General features: G+C 44.4%; 2 protein-coding genes across 11 annotated transcripts in view; one reads left to right on the top strand and one right to left on the bottom strand.

Annotated features, from left to right (window-relative positions):
• The window catches only part of ST6GAL1 (ST6 beta-galactoside alpha-2,6-sialyltransferase 1), a 149520-nt gene extending 129571 nt beyond the window's left edge, over positions 1-19949 (top strand). For all 9 annotated transcript variants that reach the window (XM_033213013.1, XM_033213011.1, XM_033213010.1 and 6 more), the window contains 3 exons: positions 14191-14289; positions 15503-15677; positions 16906-19949. In XM_033213013.1, coding sequence (XP_033068904.1) covers positions 14191-14289; positions 15503-15677; positions 16906-17147 — 516 coding nt within the window. In that variant the 3' untranslated portion in view covers positions 17148-19949. The remainder of the gene's footprint in view (positions 1-14190; positions 14290-15502; positions 15678-16905) is intronic.
• The window catches only part of RPL39L (ribosomal protein L39 like), a 76159-nt gene continuing 62579 nt past the window's right edge, over positions 12327-25906 (bottom strand). The window contains exon 3 of one of the 2 annotated variants that reach the window (XM_033213019.1): positions 12327-13107. In XM_033213019.1, the coding sequence (XP_033068910.1) occupies positions 13076-13107 (32 nt within the window). In that variant the 3' untranslated portion in view covers positions 12327-13075. The remainder of the gene's footprint in view (positions 13108-25906) is intronic. The other variant, XM_033213018.1, reaches the window with a different exon arrangement.

The following is a 25906-nucleotide window of genomic DNA, read 5'->3' on the forward strand; positions in this document are numbered from 1 at the left end:
AGACAGGCACTCCAGAAAGTGGAATTGGCAAGACAGAGGAGAACAGGAAATGAGGGAAACATTACACCACTCCAAGAGTAGCATCATGATCACTCCCCTATTAGTGATCAGGCTGGAGTGCAGTGGCATGATCATAGGAAATGAGGGGACATTCAGATACCCCTGGCTAAGTTGGAGGTGGAGGTGTGGAAGAATTCGCTGGTGTTGCCCTGTAGAGAGAGATGAGGCTGGACCTTCATGGCTGCTTGTGCTCTGGCAAGTCTGGAAATTCAGACAGAGGGTTAGGACCAGCTTTGCCCCTTTCCCTTCTCATGCCTAGTCAGAAACCCTAGAGCTGGAGAGCACTTTAGGGAGCACTAAAACCTCATCTCTACTTCTATATAAGATGCTACCTAAATATCCAGGAGAGATGTTCATTTACTTTTCATTCATTCATTCATTCAACAAATATGTTCAGTATTGAGTAGAGTGTGGCAGTCAGTACATAAACTCTATAGTTAGCCTGCTTGGGGTTGAAATCCAGCTCTGTCTTTCACCAGCTGAAGGATCATCAAGTTACTTCTCTCTAAAAAAGGGAGAATAATTTCCTTACAGGGTTGTTGTGAGGTATAAATAAGAAAAATCTGTGCAAAGCACTTAGAACAATACCTGGCACATGTATCAATAAACGTTAACTGTACTTACTATTGATATTTGCAGACACTGGTAGTGGAGGATGCAATTGTGAGCAAAACAGACTCAGCCTCTGTTCTTACGATGCAATCAAATAGTTTTACAAATAAATAAAGTTGCAAAAGAGAACTACAGAAGAGAGTGGTCAAGGTACTAGGAGAGCCCTGAAAGGGGAGATATGAGCTATTCAAGGTGATCAGAATCCCCGGGTGGATGGTACTTGACTGTGTAGAAGGAATGTGTGGAGGTTGAAAAGGGTGGGATAAGAGCTTTTCAGGAAGAGGCAACAGCATGGGTACAGTTTTGTGTGGCAGGAAATGGGGGACTGGAAGGACTCAGGAAGAGGTGAGTCTATGTGGGGCTATGTGGTGAGAGACAAGGCTAAAAGCAAGAAGGAGTCAAGCCATGGTGCTGCACTGAGGCACCTTCTTTTTTCAGTTGAGGGTGGGGGAGCTGGCCTGTCACCCAGGCTGGAGTGCAGGGGCGCCATCTCGGCTCACTGCAACCTCCACCTCCTGGGTTCAAGCGATTCTCCTGCCTCGGCCTCCTGAGTAGCTGGGATTACAGGTGCCCGCAACCATGCCCAACTAATTTTTGTATTTTTAGTAGAGACAAGGTTTCACCATGTTGGCCAGGCTGGTCTCAAACTCCTGACCTCAGGGGATCCATCTGCGTCAGCCTCCCAAAGTGCCGGGATTACAGGTGTGAGTCACTGCACCCGGCAGGGTAAAGCATCTTCTTTATGGCATGATCGGATTTGCATTTAGTAACCATCACTGGCTTCCATCTGATCAGAGGGGCTGCAGTAGATGAAGATACATAGGAAGGTCTTGCAGTGGTCTGGCTTAGATATGCTGATAGCTTGCACAAGAGTAGGGGTGAAGGTGAATGTGAGAAAAAAATGTATTTAAGGGCTATTTGGGATTTGCAGTCAACACGTTTTAATGTCGCGTTGGATGTGAGAAGTAAAGGGAGAGGGGCCAAAGGTGCAGCTCAGTTTCTTTCTTGTGTAACTTGGCAGCTGGAAGTCACTGAAATTAGAAGTCAGCCCCTTATCCCTGGTTTCACCCTCTGCAGTTTCATTTATTTGTGGTCAGCTGCAGTCTGAAAATATTAAATGAAAAATTCAAGAAATAAGCAATTCAGAAGTTTTAAATGACACGTTGTTCTGAGTAGTGGGTGAAATCTTACACATCCTACTTTGTCTCTTCTTCATCACAGGAAGAAGGATGAGTACAGTACAATGAAATACTGAATAAACCAATTCAATAGAGTAGCAGGATCCAAAATCAACACACAAAAATGTTCCTTTTTTCTGTTATATGCAATAACAGTGAATGATCTAAAAAGGAAATTTAAAAAAAAATTTCATTTACAATAGACCAGCATAAAAAAGCATAAAGTACTTAACCAAGGAGGTGAAAGACTTGTACAATGAAAACTACAAAATATTTCTGAAAGAAATTAAAGAAGACACAAAAACCTGGAAGACATCCCATGTTCACAGATTGAAAAAAGTATTGTTAAGATGTCAATAATACCGAATATGATCTGCAGATTTAAGGCAATCGCTATGAAAATCCAAAAGATACTTCTTTTTTTTTGCAGAAACAGAAAAAGCCATTCTAAAATTTATATGAAACCTCAAGGGACCCCAATCAACCAAATAATCCTGAAAAATAAGAATAAAGCTAGACTTCTCTCACTTCTTGATTTCAAGAAAGATATATGTTGCAATAATCGAAACAGTGAGGTACAAAGACAAACATATAAACCATTGGAATAGAATAGAAAGTCCAGAAATAAACTCTTGTATGTACACTTAAATGATTTTTGACGAGTGTGTCAGGATCGTTCAATGAGGAGGACAGTCTCTTTAAGAAATGATACTGGGAAAACTGGCTAATCCACCTGCAAAAGAATAAAGCTGGACCCTTACCTAACACGAAAAATAAAAACTAACTCAAAATGGATCTATGACCTAAAACCTAAATGTAGACCAAAAACTATAAAACTCTTAGATGACAACATAGGGCAAAAACTTTATGACATCAGATTTGGCAATGATTTCATCATTATGACACCAAAGGCATACATACGTAACAAAGGAAAAAAATATACAAGTTGGACTTTGTGAAAACTAAAAATAATTATATATCAAAAGGTCCTCTCAACAGAGTAAAAAGACAGCACACATATTAGGAGAAAATATTTGCAAGTCGTCTATCTGATGAGGGATTAATGTGCAGAATATATAGAACACTCATCAAACAACGATAAAAAAAAAATCAAAGGACCCAATTTAAAAATGGGCAAACGACTTGAATGGACATTTCTCCAAGATATACAAATGGTTAGTAAGCACATGAAAAGAGACTCAACTCTTTTTTGTTAGGGAAATGCAACCCAAGAATACAACACAGTACCACCTCACACCCATTAGGATGGCTTCTATGATCAGAAATTGGAATCTGTGAGCACTGTTGATGGGAATGGAAAATGATTAGTCACTGTGGAAAACAGTATGGCAGTGCCTCAAAAACTTAAATGTGGAATTACCATGTAATCTAATAATTCTATTTATTGGCATATACTTACAGAAATTGAAAGAAGGGTCTTGAAGCGATATTCATACCCCCATATTCATACTACTGTTATTCACAATAGCTGAAATGCAGAAGCAGCCCAAGTGTCTATTGATGCGGAATGCATACGCAAAAGCTGGTTTATACACATAATGAAATATTATTCTTAAAAAGGAAGGAAATACTGATATTGGCTACAACATGGATGAACCTTGAAGACATTATGCCAAGTGAAATAAGCCAGTCACACACACACACACACACACACAAAATACTACATGAATGGTGGTTGCCAGGGAATGTGAGGTGGGAGGGGGAATGGGGAGTTATTGTTTAATGAGTATAGAGTTTCAGTTTTGCAAGATTGAAAAAGTTTTCGAGATGGTTTGTGGTGATAGTTGCACAACAATATAAATGTACTTAATATCACTGAACTGTACACTTAAAAATGGTTCAGATAGTCAATGTTATGTTATATGTATTTTAATACAATGTTTTAAATTGGAAAAAATGTCAGTAAGGGAGACAGTCACAGAAGGACAAACACTGCATGATTCCACTTTATATGAAACACCTGGAGTAGAGACAGAACATAGAATGATGTTTGCCAAGGGCTAGGGGGAGAAAGGAATGTGGAACTGTTGTTTAATGAATACTGTGATTCATTCTGGGAAGCTGAAAAAGTTCTGGAGATGGTGGTGATAGTTACACAACAATATGAATGTACTAAGCTGAATATTTAAAATTGCCAACATGGTCAATTTTATGTTATGTATATTTTATAAGTTCTTTTTAAATCAACAGGGAGAAGCCAGTTGATAGAGGGAGAAAGTGAATATACTAAAAAGAGGAGAAAATGATTTAGTTACCCAGAACATGGTGGTGGTGGAGCCAAAGCGTAGTGGAGGATGACCCCCGGCAGGAGGGAGTCAGAGGGAAGAAGGTGGGAGTGGCGTAGCTGGAGGCAGTCGGTATTACAAGGATGAGAGGGCTTCTATTTTTTCTGCCAAGTGGGATGCAAGGCCAAGTCAGAAGGAGGCTGAGGGGGGAAGAGGTTTTAGTAGAGAAGGTTTGAGCAAAGAGATTGATAATTGTCATTGGGGTGAGTGGGACAGTTAGTAAACCTGATGGAGTGGGATTTCCAGGTTATGCTGGGCTACTTCGAGCTTGAAGAGAATGAATTTAGAGAGAAAGCAATCTCTGTTTGATGCATGGATGGCAGGATCTGGAGGTGAGCAGGCAGCAGCAAAGAAGCAAGGGGAGAGTGGAGGAGCCCTCCCTGAGCGTTCTCTTGGACGGTGGAGGCTACCTACTCTCTGAGCACCTCTTCGTGATGTTTCAGTCTTCTGCACTGTGAAGAATGAAACCCCAGTCCTGCCAAGATTCTGAAACTGTATTTAAGGCCAAAGTAAGGTTGCCTGGGAATTCAGAGTACTGGAGTCAGACAGGCTGTGATCAGATCCCTCCCGCAGCACTTCCTATGTGAGTGACTTGAGCAAGTTGCTTTACTTTACCTTTCTGAGCCTCAGTTCCCTTACTCGTAAGATAGAAATATGAATAGTTACTATCCAGGGTTTTTTTTTTTTAGGATCAAAGGAGTTACTATGTGTGGAGCATGTCACCCGGAGGCTGGTATGCAGCAAGTGCTTTGTAAATAGTAGCGATGGGCACGACTGAAACTTCGTCTGCCTCTGCCTCTTTGCAAATGACTCCACCTTCCCAAATCCCAACAGGGAAGGTGAGTCAGTTTGAGACCACTACAGAGGCATCTAGCAGAAGGGAGGCAAGACTTCTGTTAAAGGATAATTTTTAGGGAAAAAAGGGTAAGATGATGACTCTCATACAGATATAAAAATGAATTCATCATGAAGATTTTATTTTACTCGTATGATGGAACCAGGTAGATATTACAACTGGTTCAAAGGAAAAGTCAAAGCAACACAAATTTGGAGTAAAGGAGTGAAACTCGTTTTTCTGTGAGCTAAGGCAGGGGGAGGGGAGGAGTCAGTTGAAGCTCTCCTGGGCAGCCTCCTGCCCAGTAGGCACATGGATTAGTTGCCTGCGGTTCACAAAGGGTTGCGAAATAGCTCCGGTGGAATCAGAATCTGATAGGGAGGAAGAGTGTGCTCAGAAAATGCATGGCTTTCTACTGAAGCAGATTTGTTTTTCCCCTTACACTTCTAGGTCTCTGTGCACCATTGTGCCAGGGCTGAGAGGAAGGTGGCCCACTTCCTGGGATACGCTACCCGCCCTCAAGGGAGCCTTTCCTGCTTCTTAGGCAAATCAGCTCTCTTTTCTCACCTCCTGTAAGCAACACTAAGTATCTGGCTGCTCCTTTCGTACTCACGTCCTGGCCGCTCCATGACGGCACTTGTTGTGGTACTGAACTGTGATGGACGCTTTCTATCATTGCCCTTTCTTACCTTCATATCCTAAAAAGCCAGTGGTCTGTCTTCTCTATCTTTGGTCCTGGTCAGTTATCCTAACTATTTCGTGTCAGTTTCTGTGGGTTAGCAAACGGGGTCCCCACCCCCACTGCACAAGGAGAACATCTGGCACCCAGAAGTCACTGAGAGAATAGCTGTTGCTTTGGTAAAATTGTGCCTCTGAGTGGCTTGTTCTCTTCCCAGACGGACAGGTCCTCCTGACAGCAGCTCTATTCTGTTTTTTTGAGACAGTTTTGCTCTTGCGCTCAGGTTCGAGTGCAGTGGCACAATCTCAGCTCTCTGCTCTGCCTCCTGGGTTCAAGTGATTCTCCTGCCTCAGTCTCCCAAGTAACTGGGATTAGAGGCACACACCACTATGCGCAGCTAATTTTTGTATTTTTAGCAGAGACAGAGTTTCGCCATATTGGCCAGGCTGGTCTCCAACTCCTGACCTCAGGTGATCCACCTGCCTCAGCCTCCCAAAGTGCTGGGATTACAGACATGAGCCACCTACAGCCGGCTCAGCAGCTCTCTTCTAAAGCCATCTGGACCCACATTTGTTCAGCTCCCATCCCTTTGGCCGTGATGAGGGCATGCAAAACAAAAAAGGCACTTTTCTTACTGAGAAGGTGGCTTTTTATAGAGAATGGTGTCATACTGTTAGGTTTCAGGCCAGCAGACCCAGTCAGGCATGTGACGCTTCTGTGCCAGGTGTGGCTATGAGAGTCAACAAGAAAAATGATATATGTAAATGGGTGGGTCTTTAAATAAATGCAGTTTTGACTGTAAGTGTAAGATGGTTTCTGTGAGACTCAACTCAGTACCTCCTGTACCCAGTGAGCCCGACAGAGAAGACAATGTGACAAGAAGACCCAATGGCTTCCTTGGAAGCTTTTGTGCTAGCTGGAGACAGACCTACTTCCTATACGCCTAGCGACAGTCCATGCTGACTGGACTGCAACCAGGACATTTCCAGATTACTCAGTGGGGCTTATCTTGAAATAATAGTTGATGCCATTTGTTAAATATATTATGTATACCATCTAAGGGTCTTACATGCCTTATCTCATTTGATCTTTGTAGCAAACCCTGTGAGGTATGACCCAACCACCATTTTCCCTCAGAACCCAGACTCCCAGAGTTTGAGTGAGTTGCTCAGAGGAGCCCAGAAAGTCAGTGACAGAGGTGGGATTTGGATCTAGGTGTTTGCCACCAGCACTTTTTTAAATCACCAAAACTTTCTGGAAGCTCCAGCTTTTCTCCTCAAGATACCGAAAGACAGGTATCTGGATGGGTTGGCGGGGCGGGTGGGAGGTGGCAGCGATTTCCATCAACAACAGGTCTAAAACCAGCGATGGGGAGCTGCGTGATTTTGATGGAACCCCTGCCATACAGTCTATTAATATAATAATTGGAACTAAAATTTAAACATGATGGCAATTATGAGTTCTGGGACCTCTTGATTTGGGCCAGCAGACACACTCTCAATCACTATTTCTCCGAATCAGAGAAAGGATGCCTTCAGGCTGTTCCTTCACATGGCTTTTCCTCTGTGTGTGGTACAAAGAGAGAGCTCTGCGGGTCTCTACTTCTTGTAAGGACACTGGCCCCATGGCATTAGGGCCCCACCCCATGACACATTTAATCCTAATGACCTCCCTCACAGTCCTATTTCCAAACAGGGTACAAGTAACATTAGGGATTAGGGAGGGCTTCAACATATAAATTCTGGGGGCACACAATTCAGTCCATAACAGAGGGAAAACAGATCTGAGAAGAAAAAAGTCCAAAATACGCACAGTGGTAATATCTGAAAATGTGTGTGTGTGTGTGTTTCTATTACTGCGTTTTCTAACTGTCCCCAGTGAGCGTTTGTTACTTTCTGAGAAGGTTACTTTAAACAGTGTCTTTAGCAGCAGCACTCCATGCCCTGGTGTAACCTTTTCCTGGCAGATGTTCCCCAGGGCTCTGCCCTTCTGCCAATGACTTATTCTCAGCATGAACTCCTCCCCTGCCCCCTAAGAGGATCTCCAAACCCAGGTCACACTCCCCCTGCAGGTAATTGCAGGCATTTGAGAACAGCTTTAGTCTTCCAGGAATAGCTGGTCCCCTCAGCAAGGCCTTACAAGGGGGTTATGTCTAAATAAGGCACCTGAGGCCAGGAGATGTGAAATGGTCCATCTAATACCATGGAGTGAGTTAGACACAGAGCAGGACTGGAACCCATGCTTCCAATTCCCCATCCAGTTTTAAGACAATCTCTTTTCTTTTTCTTTCTTTTCTTTCTTTCTTTTTTTTTTTTTTTTTTGAGACAGAGTCTTACTCTGTCGCCCAGGCTGGAGTGCAGTGGTGCAATCTTGGCTCACTGCAACCTCCACCTCCTGGGTTCAAGTGATTCTCCTGCCTCAGCCTCCCGAGTAGGTGAGATTTCAGGCGCTGGCTACCATGCCTGGCTAATTTTTGTATTTTTAGTAGAGACGAGGTTCACTATGTTGGCCAGGCTGATCTTGAACTCCTGACCACAACTGATCTGCCTGCCTCAGCTTCCGAAAGTGCTGGGATTACAAGTGTGAGCCACTGCACCTGGCAAGGCCAAAGGCAATCTTTTTTTTTTTTTTTTGGTAGAAAATCGTTGAACTTCTTATAGTCGGTATTAATGTGGGTAGTTCAGAGCCATGTTTAAAGTTCCAGGAGGGGAGTGCTTGCTGGCTTCTCCCTTATCCCTCCACCAGATCCCAGCCCCAGCCACTTTCTGTTTTTCTCTTCTCTGGATAAAACTATCATTCATCTTCACCTATTTCCATTTTCTTTTTTCTTTTTTTTTTTTTTTTTTTTTTTGAGACAGAGTCTTACTCTGTCGCCCAGGCTGGAGTGCAGTGGTGCAATCTTGGCTCACTGCAACCTCCACCTCCTGGGTTCAAGTGATTCTCCTGCCTCAGCCTCCCGAGTAGGTGAGATTTCAGGCGCTGGCTACCATGCCTGGCTAATTTTTGTATTTTTAGTAGAGACGAGGTTTCACTATGTTGGCCAGGCTGATCTTGAACTCCTGACCACAACTGATCTGCCTGCCTCAGCTTCCGAAAGTGCTGGGATTACAAGTGTGAGCCACTGCACCTGGCAAGGCCAAAGGCAATCTTTTTTTTTTTTTTGGTAGAAAATCGTTGAACTTCTTATAGTCGGTATTAATGTGGGTAGTTCAGAGCCATGTTTAAAGTTCCAGGAGGGGAGTGCTTGCTGGCTTCTCCCTTATCCCTCCACCAGATCCCAGCCCCAGCCACTTTCTGTTTTTCTCTTCTCTGGATAAAACTATCATTCATCTTCACCTATTTCCATTTTCTTTTTTCTTTTTTTTTGAGACGGAGTCTCACTCTATTGCTCAGGCTGGAGTGCAATGGCGTGGTCTCGGCTCACTGCAACCTCTGCCTCCCAGGTTCAAGTGATTCTCCCAGCCTCCTGAGTAGCTGGGATTACAGGTACACACTACCACGCCCAGCTAATTTTTTTTTTTTTTTAAGTAGAGATGGGGTTTTATCATGTTGGTCAGGCTGGTCTCGAACTCCTAACTTCGTGATCTGCCTGCCTCAGCCTCCCAAAGTGCTGGGATTACAGGCATGAGCTACCGTGCCTGGCCACCTATTTCCATTTTCAGGGATTACTGTCTCTTTCATCTCAAGTAGCTCAAGTGAATCACTGTTTCTCCGTTGGGTACAGGAGGACTGAGGGTGACCTGACCCTCATGGTGTGCTTGCTTACTTGAATGTCTGATGGTTTTATGGGTGTAGTCCTGCTGGAGCAGAAAGAATATTATGCTCTAGTTCTAACTGTGCCCCAAACTCATCATAGCCTTAGACAATTCTCTTATCTCCCTGGGCCTCAGTTTACCCATCTGGAAAATGATGGGTCTCAATTTAATACCTTGAGTATCTTCCAATTGTGACATACTACAACTCAGGCAAGAAGCAAATTCTGCTAACACTCCATACTCCTATCCAGTGTTCTCTGACATCCTTCCGCAGGAGCTGTGGTACCCTACCCCACCCACATTGTAGCACATAGAAGTGTGGTCTCTGGGCTGGGCATGGTGGCTCATGCTTGTAATCCCAGCACTTTGGGAGGCCAAGGGGGTTGGATCACGAGGTCAGGAGATCAAGACCATCCTGGCTAACACAGTGAACCCTCGTCTCTACTAAAAGTACAAAAAATTAGCTGGGTGTGGTGGCACACATCTGTAGTACCAGCTACTCGGGAGGCTGAGGCAGGAGAATCACTTGAACCTGGGAGGCGGAGCTTGCAGTGAGCCAAGATTGTGCCACTGCACTCTAGTCTGGGTGACAGAGCGAGACTCCATCTCAAAAAAAAAAAAAAAAAAAAGAAGAAGAAGAAGTGTGGTCTCTGGAGCCAGACATAACAATCAAATTCAGACCCTCTTACTTATTGAATGTGTAACTTGGACAAGTTACTTAGCATTTAGCATCTCTGTTTCTTTAATTATAAAATGAGCATATTAACACTTACTTCCTGGGGCTGTTGTGAAGATAAACTGAGTTGAGGTGTGACAGTACCTAGCATGTAGTAAGCTTCATTAAATGGCATGTGTTGTTTTCATGTATTGTAAAGAAGAAAGCTTCGTGCATCTCTTGGAATTTCTGAGGACAGTGAAGCCACAGCTGGAATAGTCTCAGGGAACCAGGAGTTGCTGGCCTCCTGCTTTGCATACTAACAATTGCTGGAAAGGGGCTATAGCAGGGAGAGACATTTTTTAAAAATCCCAGTTATTACTACTCCTCATGAGTATGTATATATCACCTGGCATCAGTATTCTGCACAGAAAGAAGCATAGCTAAAAAAAGACACTTTGCTTTTAATATACCAGCTGTTTTCAGCGGAACAGGGTGGATGGGGATAGGGAGTACTGGCCCTCTGTCCTCAGGCCTCCCTGTCACCAGCTCAGTCACATCTATCTTGCAAATCCCCATCTAGCAGGAAGCCTGCTCTGCCCTTGGACTACAGCCCTGAAAGGCGGTTGTAAATTACAATGTTCCCAGTGGAAGGAGGACAGTACTTAAAGTTACAAGATGTGGGTTCTGTTCTTAGTTCTTATGGCCTGGCAGCCGGGGAACTCTAGGCCAGTAGTCTCATCCTCGAACTTCCTTTTCCAAGACAGAGTCTCACTCTGTCACCAGGTAGAGTGCAGTGGCACGATCTTGGCTCACTGCAACCTCTGCCTCCCAAGTTCAAGTGATTCTCCTGCCTCAGCCTCCCAAGTAGCTGGGATTACAGGTGCCCACCACCACGCCCAGCTAATTTTTGGTATTTTTAGTAGAGACAGGGTTTCACCATGTTGGCCAGGCTGGTCTTGAACTCCTGACCTCAAGTGAGCCACTGTGCCCGGCCCTCATCCTTGAACTTCAGATTCCCACTCCACCTCACTCCCATGGGCATATACCAGCTGTTCCTTTTTCTCTGTTCTCATGCAGGAAATGGCCTGAGGTCCAGGAGTCCCCTTGGATCTCTTTTTCCCTCACTCTCAACATTCAATTAGTCTTCACCTCTACAGCCAACAATTGTAACTTCTTTTCTTTGTTCCATTATTTCTTAGGTTACAATAGGAGCTTCTATGTCGTCTTCTTTTTTCTAAAAACACGAATTCAGAATTCTAGCATGTTTAGATCTTCCTTACTTAAAACCCTTTCCTGGTCCCCATAACCTATTGAAGAAATCCTAAGCTCCCTGGCTTAGTCTCTGTCTACATTTCTCTGATCCCTTCCAGCTCTTTCTCTGTATCCTAGCCATAACAAAGTACTTGCAATTCCCAAACAGGGTACACGCTGTATTAGTTGTTCCTACAAGAGACAGGAACACACATCCCCCGACACTAGCTTAACAAAACAAAAAAATGTATTTCTCTGTCATGCAAAAGAAGTCCAAAGGTAGACATTCCAAAGTTAATATGGTGTTCCAGTGTCAGAATCTAAGTTCTTTCTACTTCATGGGTTTGCCATTCTCAGCATATGACTTCCACTTTATGGCCCAAAATGACTGCTCAAGCTCCAGCCATCACAACCACATTTCAGCCAGCAGGAAGAAGGAACAAGGAAAGGCATAACCTTGCCTCTAAGGATAGTTCCTGGAAGTCACACTTGCTTACATACCATTGGCCAGAGTTAGTCACCCAGCCATATTTATCTATAAAAGAGGCTATGAAATTTTTTTATTTCAGGGAATCTATTTTAGGTTGCCATGTGCAAAAGTAAAAACCAGAGATATTGGTGATCAAAGAAGAGAGAATGGATACTGGGTGACATCTAGCAGTCTCTGCCACATACTCACACATTCAGGGGTTTGCACTTGGTTCCCTTTGTCTGGGACATCCCCTCTCTCATGCTTACAATCTCCGCTTGGCATCTCTTTTTTGCCCTTTAACACACACCACCACCACCTCCGCCGTTTTTTTTTTTTTTTTTTGAGATGAAGTCTCGCTCTGTTGCAGGCTGGAGTGCAGTGGCGCAATCATGGCTCACTGCCAGCTCCGCCTCCTGGGTTCAAGTGATTCTCGTGCCTCAGCCTCCCCAGCTGCTGCGACTACAGGCACCCACTACTATGCCCAGCTAATTTTTGTATTTTCAGTAGAGATGGGGTTTCACCGTGTTAGCCAGGATGGTCTCAATCTCTTGACCTCGTGATCCGCCCACCTCTGCCTCCCAAAGTGCTGGGATTACAGGCGTGAGCCACTGCGCCCGGCCCAACACTCGCTCATTTTACGGCCATCCTTGTACTACCTCTGTTTTGGCACCGTCAGAGTGTGTTAACCATTGTTCAATTGTCCACCTTTCCTGCTACCCTGTGACCTCCTGGAGGGCAGGGACTGTCTTTCCTGTGGCTCCTTAGCACCCAGTATAGCTGCACAATCTCCCGCCAAGGTGGACCCACCACCAGTATTTCTTGTCCCAAAGATATATTGAGGAAATGAGAGTATATTCTTCAGGCTTCCAGGAACTTCCTTACATCTGTAGGACAGTATGGGGATGGGGATAGCTCAGTGATTGTAGAGGCTTGCGGCAGATTGCTATTCTTTGGGTTGCACAAGGGCCGTCTCCCTTGCCATAGTTTTTTCCAGATACTGCAGTGACATTAATTAGGTCTCAGCCTTGGGGATGTAGACCAAGATGGAGAGGGATTATTGTCGTGATGCTTGCTTTCATGTCAGTCAATTCTTGATTTGATTTCTGCCATTTATTCCTCTCAGTTTTTACCTGGGCAACATCATCTCCCACCTGCTTTTCAAGGTGAATGTTGACAGCTGATTTCATATATTAGTTCTGGCTTTCTTAAGAGGGACACGGCTCCCTTCATTCAAAGTAGCCTTTGGGGCTACCTTTCTTTCTCATTCACTCATGATTTCCATTTGATCCACAACACAGCTCTTGTTTGAGAGAGCAGAGCAAACGTGTTATTCCCATTTCACAGATAAGAAATTCAGGGCCTAGTAATATTACTCTATTTGCTCAAGATCATAGGAAAGTTAGTAGCAAAGCCAAGAGTTGTTCCTGGATCTTTTTGTATCCAAGACCAGTATCTTTTGCCATACTTTTCTTTATTTTGATAAATAATTAACATTTACATGCATAATTTCCCCCCAGAATTTGGGTTCTTCCTTAGGATAGATTCCCAAACATGGAATTATTGAGTCAAAGAGTATAAATATGCTTTTTTTTTTAAAAAAAAAAAAAAAAAAACACTTAATACATTTTGCAGAATTATGCAAGCTAGGTTGTCACATTCATGTTTAAGCCAGGTAGGTGTAACTACCCATATGCAGGCCAGCCCAGGAGCCAGTGTGGTGGGGAAGGGCCATAGCCAGCCATTGCTGGTTCCCTCAGCCAGCAGAGGCACACATGAACTTCTCACCGGCCTGGTGAGAGTCTCCTGTTGGGAGGTGCGCATGTTTGCACGCACTCTGGCCTCTCTACACAAACTGAATATTTCATCTGGTGCTCAGCCACAAGCACAGCCATCTGTTCCGGTGCTGCAGAAACTATTGGCTGTGTTGGACTTTGTGAGAGAGCCTGTGTCAGTCTCCATCACGATGTGTATGTAGTGTACTGGACTTTCTAGGTGACTGAAAGGATTCCAGAGATAATTTTGATTATATGAGTCCCTGACTTCAGACTCTGTTCTTGTGACTCCCACACAAGGTGTGACTCCAGGAGGCTGGGATGCCATGCTGTTTTCACCGTACCCCTGCCCCGTGATCTCAAAGCCTGAGTGGATGGAACCCTTTCTATTCTGTGGCTAATGGCTTGTGATAAATGTCCTTTCAGTTCAACGCCGTGCAGGCTGGCATCTTGACCTTTCTGTCCCTGAAGTGAAGTGCCACACCAGAACTTAGAAGCCTCACAAGGGACTCTGGGGTCTCAGGCTCTACCTTGTGCTGTGTCAGCGATTACTTCATGTCAAACAGTTGCATATGAATGTTCAAGGGACAGCTTATCTCTTTCTTCCTGCAGTTGGTTACCACCGAGAAGCGCTTCCTCAAAGACAGTTTGTACAATGAAGGAATCCTAATTGTATGGGACCCATCTGTATACCATTCAGATATCGCAAAGGTAAGTGGGTGTCCGTGGGAAATAGGGGTTGAGCTTCCTGTCTGTCTACAGATTTTCCTGATTTCCTAGGTTTTTAAAGTCATGGCTGACATTGGCTATCCCTAAAGGCTGGGTATTTGAGTTTTAGGATACCCCATTTCATCTGAACTAGCAGATTCAGAAGTATTCCTGTCCTATGCCAGCTACTCTCCTTGCCCTGCCAGGCACTGCCAGGTATTGTCTCCCAGTTATAGTATTTACTGGGATAGTGGCTGGAGCTCCCAACATCTGGGGTAGGTTGTTCATTAATGCAATTATTCCTAATGAGCATCAGCAGAACGCGAGAGTAGTTGCCATTACTCCTGTAAATAATATTAGTACGCTTATTTCACACTTCCAGTATCCAGAATTCTTCCCATTTCACTCTCATAACAATTTAAGGAGGTCGATGGAAGTGTGGTTGTTCCCATTTTACAGACGGGGAATTGGAGGGTGGAGAATGAAAGTCCCCATCCCAGGGCTTGATTTACTAAGCAGAAGGCGCAGATCTGCGACAGCAGCTCTTTCCAGGGAAGGAGACCTGAGTGGAGGCCTGCTGGATTCTAACCTCTCTGGAGTAGTTCTCTCACTGTTCATGCATGTCAGTTGGCCTCTCTCTGATACAGGCTGCTGTGGCCTCAGGACCATGACTCCTGAGAAGGGCAGACAGCACTCATCTTGGGACACTTAACGCTTAAGTTGGCTCTACCAATGCCTGACAGGCTCTGGCGACCCCTGGCACCCTCACTATCTGACTTTCAACAGTTTTGCACCGATCTCACTTAGAACTCAAATTTGCCTAGGTCGGGACAAGGACTCTGAACCCACAGATGTGGCAACCTATGCTCTAGTTTTCTCCCCTTTAAAAATGAGAGATGGGGCCAGATGGTAGCTGGGGCTCTTTTCAGCTCTGATAGTGTTCCCGGACTCTGATCCTGAAGCCTGAGGCTGATCCTGGGTCGCCAAGCTCAACTCTCCCCAAAAGCACAGGCTATAGGTGAGGCCCCACCCTGCTATCCAGTGAAACCTGTGACCGGAAGAGAAGCCTGTAGTCCGCTGCAAGAAAAGGGCTGTGCCTCAGGAGCAACCTTGTTGGTCCTTTCCCCTCCCCATGGCCACTGATGAGCATGACTCCTGGGGGGAGCAGCTCACTGGCCCATTTCTCCCTTGAAAGGACGACTTCTTTCTTTTTCAGTGGTACCAGAATCCGGATTATAATTTCTTTAATAACTACAAGAGTTATCGTAAGCTGCACCCCAATCAGCCCTTTTACATCCTCAAGCCCCAGATGCCTTGGGAGCTGTGGGACATTCTTCAAGAAATCTCCCCAGAAGAGATTCAGCCAAACCCCCCATCCTCTGGAATGCTTGGTGAGTTCATGTCGGGGAAAACACCTTGCGTGTTTGTTTCTAGAAGAGATGAGCTTTTTGTCTGAGGTCTCATTCATTCATTCGTTCGTTCGTTTGTCCACTGAACAATTGCTAGAATTTTGCTCTGCTTGTACAGCGTGCCAAGTTCTATCTAAAATACAGAGATGAATAAGATAGAATTCTTTTTCCTGAGGGTATCTGTTGGGGAGGTCAATCAGATGTCTGAGGCGATATTCAATTTGTGCCAGAAGGGAGAGACAACCTGGGGTCATAGGAGAGAGGACACCTTCTAGCTGGACAGTCGCATATAGCCTCATGGAGGAAGTAGCGTTTGGTAGGCTTTGGAGAGGGGAGAATTTGGCAGAGGAAGATGGAGGGAAGGGAAGCCACGAACAGGGGAGGGAGGCGGGAAAGTGAGGAGCGGGGCTGCACCTCAGATGAGGGGAGCGAGGCACTTTTCTCAGGTGTACAATTTAAGGGGGTACCCCTTAAAAACTCAGTCATCAAGATAAATAATATTTTAGTACAGTATCTTCAGAAAACACAATTAATGTAAAAATTCTGATGAGTGAAGTATCAACTATTTAAATAAAGATAGGATCAGTAGCAGTGCTGTGCAGAGTTTATTGGAACAATGCTGGCCAGGGGCCCTCTTCTTGGATTTTCTCCACACCTCATCATACAGACTGTGGAGTGCTCCTGTTCCAGCTGTCCCTTTGCCCAGCTAAGGGAAGAAAAGTCTTCCCTCCCCAACACTGTTTCATGTAAGTGCTGTAAGGAAAAATCTGCTCCCAAATTGCACCATCCAAGAGATTCTGCAGGATGTCACAGTGCTAGAAAGTGCTAGCTACACATGATGGCACTGTCTCCTCAATCAGCTCAGTAATCTTGTCCTATTTCTTCAAATAAATTATTCCATGGATACATTCATTGGCTGATTGATGGAGTCATTTAATCTAGTAGCATTTAGGGAGCATCTGTTATTCACCAGGCCCTGGCCTAGGTGCTGGGGATTCAAAGGTGTATAACGTTCATACAGCCCTGCATCCTAAGGAACACTGCTGGGCTTGGCTTGCTGAAACTTGGATTGGGAATCACAGTCACAAATAGAAACTCCAGAGGGAAAGCTCTCCAAATTTGGGGTCAGGAGCTGCTGGACCCACTGGGCAGAGCTCTGGGGTGCTGGGGTGGGTTGTCAGGCTTGACTCACCTCTGCTCCCCTCTCCAGGTATCATCATCATGATGACCCTGTGTGACCAGGTGGATATTTATGAGTTCCTCCCATCCAAGCGCAAGACCGACGTGTGCTACTACTACCAGAAGTTCTTCGATAGTGCCTGCACGATGGGCGCCTACCACCCGCTGCTCTATGAGAAGAATTTGGTGAAGCATCTCAACCAGGGCACAGATGAGGACATCTACCTGCTTGGAAAAGCCACACTGCCTGGCTTCCGGACCATTCACTGCTAAGCACAGGCTCTTCACTCTTCTCCATCAGGCATTCAATGGATGGTCTCTTGGCCACCCCAGCCTGGGAAGAGCATTTTCCTGAGCAATTCCAGCCTGTTCCTTTTACTCTAGGGGCCTCTGTCAGCAAGAGCACTGGGGCTTCAGGAGCCTGTGGTCAAGAAATCAGGTCCAGCCTTCTCTGTAGCCAGGCAGTTTATGAGCCCAGAGCTTCCCGCCACACACATGCGCACATGTCTAGCATTCTTTCCAGACAGCATCCTCCCCACCTTCCACCGTGGTAGATGGAAGATCTGCCTCCCCCATCAGGGCTGCCAAAGCTGGGCTTTGTTTTTCCCAACAGAATGATGCCATTCTCACAAATCAAAGCTCTATATTGCTTGAAGTCTGCATCTAAATATTGATTTCTTGTTTTAAAGAAATTCTCCCAAATTACAATTGTGCCCAATGGAGGGTGGCTCTGGGGGCAAGTAGGTGGTACAGGGGATTGGAAACATGCTCCGCGCATCCAGAAAAAGGTTGCTCCTGAGGTCCATGCCCCTGGAACATGTTCCTATCACTCTGGCTGGTTAGGCTGGCCCTTAGCCTGGGTGCTTGTGAGCAAAGGGTCTTGGTTAGCCCACTGTCCCTCTCCATGTGGAGACGGAAGGTAGAGAAGGATACAGTGTGCGTCCTCAGGTTGCTACAGTTCGGTGAGAGAGGCAGACATCTGAACAGGCAAATAGGATTCAATGTGCTCAGTGCACTGGGGGTTTTTAGAGAAATGGCCTTGCTCTCTGTGCACGCAGGAGGGCCATGCACTGAAACTGTGTTTGTGGATCAGACAAGGCTTTATAGCACAGCGGGCACTCAGATGAGACTTAGAGGAAGAGAAGAAACATGGCAAGCAGATTACATCTGAGCCATTTGAGTTGCATTTTTCTTTCTTCCCATACTTTCTTTCTAAGATCTACCTGAACTTAAAGACCCAAGATATTTTTTTAGGAAACCTCCTACCCATGTCTGAGGTAGCAAGTGCAGCCTCGTGACACATACGAGGCATTGCAGATCCCCAAAACCTGATACCTCCAGGCTCTGCCTGGCCTGACCCTATCCTGTCAGCTGGGTTTGCATACCACAGTCCCATTCTTCCTTTTCAATACCCCCAAATCTCCTCCTAACCACCATCTGTTTTTTTTTTTTTTTTTTCCTTTTCAAATCATCTTCCCCTCCCAAATTACTTTTAAGCCTTTTTTGCTTTAAAAGCATCCTGACCCCAATTTCTTTGAGCGCATGGGCATTTTGCTGAAGGTCTCTCAAAGAGTAGTGGTGTGGCTCTCTGGTCTTACGTCACTCTCAGAGGTCAGAACCTTGGAGATCAGAACTGATTCTCACCAGGTGTGAGAGGTATGATAGCAGATTGCAATGCCCTGCGCCTCTTCCTTGCAAGTGAGCAACATCAGGCTCCCTGAGCAGAGGCTGGCCCTCTGTGGTTCGCAAACATGCTCTCCAGATGGTTTTACTAAGTCCCCTCTCCCTGATAGGGAATCCTGCTGGACCAGCGTGGCCCTGGTGTGGAGAGATGAAAAGACTTGCACAAGATCACCAAGTCATGCTGTAGAGCCAGGGTTCCTAGACTCAGGGCTCTGCACTCTCAAGGCTGGCCCCATGTGCTCAAGGGGATCTAACGTTTGGGCTCCAAACCAACCATCTCAGAGCTGGGATCCTCATTTACTGCCAAACCCTCAGCTTATGTAGCTAGAAAGGGCCCTGGAGTGAGAAGGCCTGGATTTTCAAACTTATTCCCCCCTATGACTAGCTGTGCCACTGTGGGCAAATGCTCTTCCTTGAGCCTCTGTTTCCACACCTGTAAAGTGGGGATGATGATCCTGTCTCACAGTGCTGTTGTGAGGATTACAGGAAAGCACCTGTCCTGGCTCTGTACCTGGCACATAGTAGGTGCTCAGTTCATGCTGGTTTCCTTCCTGCCTTCAGTAGGGACCTGCTCTGTGCTCACACCCCGGCTGCATGCACCCTGCTGTGACGGAGGCTAGTGGGGAAGAGGTCCTGTTCTCAGGGAATTAACTGTCTTATTGGGAGACAACAATTGCCCTCCTTGGAATACCCAAGAAACCTTGCAAAGCAGTGGACAACACAGAACACGCCCTCCTCCTTGCTGCCTGCAGCTCCAGTCTGATTCTGCTTGGGAATGAGCAGAGCACGTGAGCTGCTTAACTGCTGTATAGGACAAGCCCTATACCCCTCTCTGGGCCCATGAATTCCTGGCTTGGTTTATGTTCTGATTTGACACACTCATTTTAATCTTCGAATCATGACCACTGAGCGCAGAGGAGGTGGCATTCTGACAGCAGGACATACATGTTGGTGTGGAGACTGGGACGACACTGGGTAGAATCTAGTTTTTAATTATTATTAATATAAAGGATCAAATTAATTTAAATGTGATTCTGAAGTCTACAGAACTTTTAGTTCTGTGCTGTCTATATGTGGACACTTTGGTAAAATGCAAATTATGATATGGATGTTATCGTTGGTCTGGTGAGATGTTTCATATTTATGACAGTTAATTTAGAAATTATGACTTAATGCTGCCTCTGTCTGTGGGGTTCTGTCTTCTTTGATAGCCATGTATTCATCTGGATCACGGGGCCCTCTCTAATCCTTCCACCAATCAAATAAGCTATTGCTATTGGTTTGGAGTTGAGACATCAGTCTCAGAAACTTCTGAAAAATGCCTAAGCTAATTCTGAATTACCCAAGGATTATGTCAAATTTTAAAATAAATGTGTGTGTGTGTGTTTTTAAGCTGCTTCTCTCTTCTTATTTGCTAAAGGAACAACTGCTGATTGCCAACTTTTATCTCCAAAGAGGACACAACTGAGGTCCAGAACCCCCCAGTCCTTACCCACTAGCTCCTTTAGCCTTAGACTTACTTTTCAGTACTCCAGGGGAAAAAAAAAATGTGTATTTATTGGAAAGATCACCTCTTTGAAATATTGACTGGTTTACTGATTTTTTTATTTTTATTTTTTGCTCTTGCCTGGATTCACATAACTAACCTGTTGCATCAAAGAAGAGATGGAGTTGGGCAGAAAGCAGAACATAAGGAAGATCCTTCCCTTGGTTTCCAAAACTCTAAAATCCTTAAATGAATGATGTCTTAAAAGGACTTACAATGTTTGGACACAAATCCTGAGGAGGAGCATGAGTGATGTCTTGAAAGGACTTACAATGTTTGGACACAAATCCTGAGGAGGAGCATGAGTCGGGGGAGAGAGGATGATTCCTTTCTCCTGTGAACTGCCCACCCCCTTGTTACAGGTTGAATTGTGTCCCCCAAAATTCAGATGTCTGAAGTCCTAACCCCCCAGTACCTCAGAATATGACCTTATTTGGAAATAGGGTCATTGCAGATGTAATTAGTTAAGGTGAGGTCATCTTGGAATAGGTTGGGCCCCTACTCCAGTATGACTGGTGTCCTTTTGAAATGTGGAAATTTGGAGATAGGCTTGCACGCAGGGAGAACACCATGAAGGCCGAGCTCACAGAGACACCAAGCACCTGCAACCTCCACTCCCACCCCTCTAGTAGGGTTCTCCTCACTGACAAAGCCCGACTCTCAGTGTCTTAGATACTGTTCTTAGAGAGTGCTTCATGGCCTAGCAGTGTGCTGAAGCCTCCAGAGCCATGAGCAAGATGGGAGAAAGGACACACAGGACTCAGAGACTGCCACCTCCTTCCTAGTCCCAGGTCCTTGTCCTCTGGATGGCCTTGGTTTCCACTTCCCTCATGGCCCCCAGCGCAGCCCCTGGGATGTGCTGTAATGTGATAGAAAGAGAACAGGATGAAAACCAACAGCACCTGCCCCCCAGAGAAATGGAGGGCCACAGGAATGGGCCTGCTCTGCCTGTGGATAGGTATTATCATGCTAATGTGAGATTAGTGATGTTACTTTCTGGAAAGCTAAACCTGGATAACACTGCTATTGTTAGGCACACATTCATAATTGCTTAGAAGAAAAATAGTATGCAAATGCCAAATATGAAGATGTGATAATACGAGGTAAAGTAAAATAATGGCATTATAGGGGAAACATTCATTTTAATAGGGAGATTTGGGGAGTCTTGAGGATGGGCAAGATGCTTTTTTCTTCAAGTAAAATGCACCTTCTGATTATGAAAGTAATATATATTCAGTGTCAAAAGAACAGAAAATTTTAAAAAGAGAAAAAGAATCACCTTCCACATCCTATGATCCAAAGGTAACCTCTACCAGCAGTTTCCAATCCTACTTTAAAATACAATATTTTTATACAAATAAAAACACATCTTTTTATTTAAAAAATACATTATTAAAATGCCTCTGGATCATTAAGGACCTTTTTGAAAACAGGCTTTGTCATCGCTGAATGATATTCTATCATAAGGATGGGTTACAATTTACACACAACTTGTTCCTAGAGTTGGGCATGCAGTTTATTTACGTTTGTTTTCTCCAAAATACCAAATATATAAGCACATGTTCTCATCTCTGATTGTATCCTGAGGTGGGAAGTGGATTCAGGGCGTGGGCTGGGTACTATTTTCCCCTCAGGAATTGTGGCTGGGAGACTCAGAATCATATTAGGGGAACTTCTGGAACAGTCTTAGAGAATTAGAAAAAGACAGACCAGGGAATAAATTGAAGGCAGCATTACAGGATTGCTGGGAACTCTGTTGCTTTCTCTGGTTAATTATTTTGTTATTTTTTGGTGTTTGTTTCTCCATACAAATTAGTCATAAGAACCTCCAAAATGAAGAGTCTGTATTTGTTATATATGGCTATCAAATGACTTCAAAATTTAGCAGCTTAAAACAAAAGTATATTAGTTTGCTAAAGCTGCCATAACAAAATGCCACGGACTGTGTGGCTTAAGCAACAGAGATTTCTTTTCTCACAGATCTGGAGGCCGGAAGTCCAAAGTCAAATTGTCAGCAGGGTTGGTTTCTCCCAAGGCCTCTCCTGTTGGTTTGCAGGTGGCCACCTGCTTGCTGTGTCCTCACACAGCTTCTCCTCTGTACACGATCCCTGGTTGTCTCTGTGTCCAAACTTCCTCTTACAAGGAGACCAGTCAAATTGGGTTAGGGCCCACCCTAACGACGTCATTTTAAATTAATCACCTCTTTAAAGGCCGTCCCTCCAAATACAGTCACATGCTGAGGACTGAGGATTAGGACTTCAGCATATGAATTCTGAGGGGACACAATTGAGCTCATAACAAACAATAAACATTATTTTCTCACACAGTTACTATGAGTCCGAAATTTACGAGTCATTTAGCTAGATACTTCTGGCTTGGGGTCTCAAAGATTGCAGCCAAGATGGCAGCTAGGGCTTTCATTATCATCAGAGCTTAGTACAGTATATACCCTATATTTCATTCTTTTCTTTTCTTTTTTTTGAGACTGAATCTCGCTCTGTCTCCAGGCTGGAGTGCTGCGTCATGATCTGTGCTCACTGCAATCTCCAACTCCCTGGTTCAAGCAATTCTCCTGCCTCAGCCTCCTGAGTAGCTGGGATTACAGGTGCCCACCACCACGCCCAGCTAATTTTTGTATTTTTAGTAGAGACCGAGTTTCACCATGTCGGCCAGGATGGTCTCGATCTCCTGACCTCGTGATCCGCCTGCCTCGGCCTCCCAAAGTGCTGGGATTCCATGCGTGAGCCACTGCACCCAGCCTATCCCCTATATTTCATTCTGCCTTTCAAACTACCGTTTTCTGTTGCCTTAGGTTTTACAATATAATTTAACCTATATTTCCTCTCTTATCAGAGTCAGGAATGAAACAGTATCTTGTATTTTTATAAGATGTTTGACACACTTTGATTTTTTATCACCCATCCTTAGTTTTTATTAACATTAGAATTTTGGATTCAGAATATCATTGTTCTTTGGAAAATAATTTTTGGTAATATTCGGCTTTATAATCAAAATTACAATGTATTTTTAAGGCACATTTCTATTTTAAATTGGTTAATTACTCAGCATCTACCCTTTTATACATGACAGCTCCATTCTTTTTGAGACGGAGTCTCGCTCTGTCGCCTAAGCTGGAGCGCAGTGGTGCGATCTTTGCTCACTGCAACCTTCACCTCCCGGATTCAAGTGAGCTTCCCAAGTAGCTGGGATTACTGGGATTACCGGGCTCCATTCTTTTTCTTTCTTTCTTTTTGAGACAGAGTCTCACTCTGTCACCCAGGCTGGAATGCATGGCGTGATATCAGTTCACTGTAGCTTTCGCCTCCTGGGGTCAAGCGATTCTCCTGCCTCAGCCTCATGAGTAGCTGGGACTACAGGTGCATGCCACCATACTCAGCTAATTTTTTGTATTTTTAGTAGAGACAGGGTTTCACCATGTAGGCCAGGCTGGTCTTGAACTCCTGACCTCATGTTTCCGCCTTGGCCTCCCAAAGTACTGGGATTACAGGCATAAGCCACTGAGCCTGGCCGACAGCTCCATTCTTAATGCTCTTTATTTGCTCCATTTATCGCTCTGTTGTAGTACATCTTCAGATAATTTTTTCAAGGATACATGAATCCTTATACATCTGAGAACGTCTCTGTTTTAATACATGAAAGTTGAATTGCCTGGGTGTAAAATTCTAGAGGTAACAATTTTTTTTTTCTTTTAAAACACTGTACAGTGGAATCATATTCTCATTCAGTTGCAAGGTGAAAAAATTAGCATAGAAGGGAAATATCATGCATAGAAGTTAAAATCACTCCTGAATTTAATTCCTTAAAATGTCCATCATGCCAGGGCTGGGCCCTGGAAACTCAAAAGCCTAGGATGATGCTCTATTTTTGCCTTTGACTGAAGTTCCGCTTTCTCTGAGGCAGAGAAGGCCAAACATCTGCCAGCAAAGCGAAAGTTTGAAATTGGATTCTTGTTAGGCAAAGCATAAATTATTCCATGTAGTTATGTAGATTGTTCCCAAAGGCCCAGACCTAGGAAGAAGTCTGTCTGTTTGGAAGGACCAGCAACATCGTTAACTAAGATTGAGCAGCATCTGTTCTGAGAAGCCTTCCCTGATTCTGCAGCCCCTCCCCGCTAAGAAAGCTTTGGTAGGTACCCCTGTGCTTCCCTTTTCCGTTCTGTGGTTGTCTCCGCATACATTGCATGATAGTAAAGTAATGTGTTGAGCCTCCTTGGGACAGGGCTTGGGTCTGATTTTAGTGTCTATAGAAGATGAAGATGGGCCGGGTGCGGTGACTCACGCCTGTAATGCCAGCACTTTGGCAGACCAAGGAGGGAGAATGACTTGAGGCCGGGAGTTCAAGACTAGCCTGGGCAACATTGGGAAACCCTGTCTCTACAAAAAATAAAACATTTGTTGGGTGTGGTGATGCCCTCCTGTGGTCCCGGCTACTCAGGAGGCTGAGGTGGGAGGATCACTTGAGCCTGGGAGGTCGAGGCTGCAGTGAGCTATGATGGCACCACTCACAGGCTGCAGGGATATAGCAAGACTCTGTCTAAAAATAATAATAATAAATTAAAAAATAATGTTGATGATTGGCTGAAAATCTGTTAAACTGAACAGGAAGATACAGTATTCCAGAAACACAATACTAACCAGTTTCCTTGGGTTCTGTTATTGTCAGATAAACTTCTTAATTGTTCTAACGGTGCGACTTCAAAAACTGCACATTTCACATTGAAAAGAAAAAAATCCACAGAGAACATGTCATCCCTAGGTGTTTCATGTCCTGTGCTAAGTGAGCCAGTGAGAAGCCCAAGGTAATATGCATCAATAAACCCACTTTGTTTCTAAAGCAAATGCTCTTGTTTTCTCAGAACAGTGTTTCGTCACCTCAGCCTTCCAGAGGAATAACAGAATGGGAAGTTTAATAAAATAATTAAACAACCCACTCCTTCTGGATGGGTTGGATGGGGTCTCAGTGGTCAGAGAGCATTCCACATTTCTGTTATCATATCATAGCTTCACAGAGCTTTTGTAGATTCTTGTGTCACAGACAATAGTCATTTATTGTAGCAACCTTATCCTTAGCACAATTAAGAAATTCTATTTTCTCTTCTTTTATTTTCTTTCCTTTCTGTCTTTGTTTTTTTGAGACAGGGTTTCACTTTCACCTAGGCTGCAATACAGTGGTGCAATCTCGGTTTACCGCAATCTCCACCTCCTGAGCTCACGCCATCCTCCCACCTCAGCCTCCCAGACGTGCACCACCATGCCCGGCTAATTTTTTGTATTTTTGATAGAGAAAATGCATTTTTGCTATGTTTCCCAGGCTGGTCTTGAATTCTTGAGCTCAGATGATCCACCCGCCTCAGCTTCCTAAAGGGCTGGGATTACAGGCTTGAGCCACCACACCCAGCATATTTCTTTAAACACATAAAAAGGGACTTTCAGTGAAAAAGAAAAATACATCCGGAGGGTGTATTTAAAATAAAAGGAAAATATTTTATGAAGAACAAAATTACTTCATGTTCACTGTGGGAAAACATAGTAGTATAGATAAAAGGAAAACGAAAACACACGTTGTTACATTTCTTTCTAGATCAAAATGTGCTACGTCTCTCTTAAGAGTGAATTAAAAGAGCTTCCTGTTATTGATTGATTTTTTACAACTTTCTCTGCACAGTGGAGGTGGCACGACAAAGCCCGAAAGACTCCTGGAATTTCATTGCCAGGTAGCTTAAACTAGGAAATTCGTGTCAGGGATATGCCAATTCTTTTCTGCACTGAAAAAAAAATTAACA

Source organism: Trachypithecus francoisi, unplaced genomic scaffold (genome assembly GCF_009764315.1).
Source record: "Trachypithecus francoisi isolate TF-2019V2 unplaced genomic scaffold, Tfra_2.0 Lachesis_group0, whole genome shotgun sequence".
Taxonomy (NCBI): Eukaryota; Metazoa; Chordata; class Mammalia; order Primates; family Cercopithecidae; genus Trachypithecus; species Trachypithecus francoisi.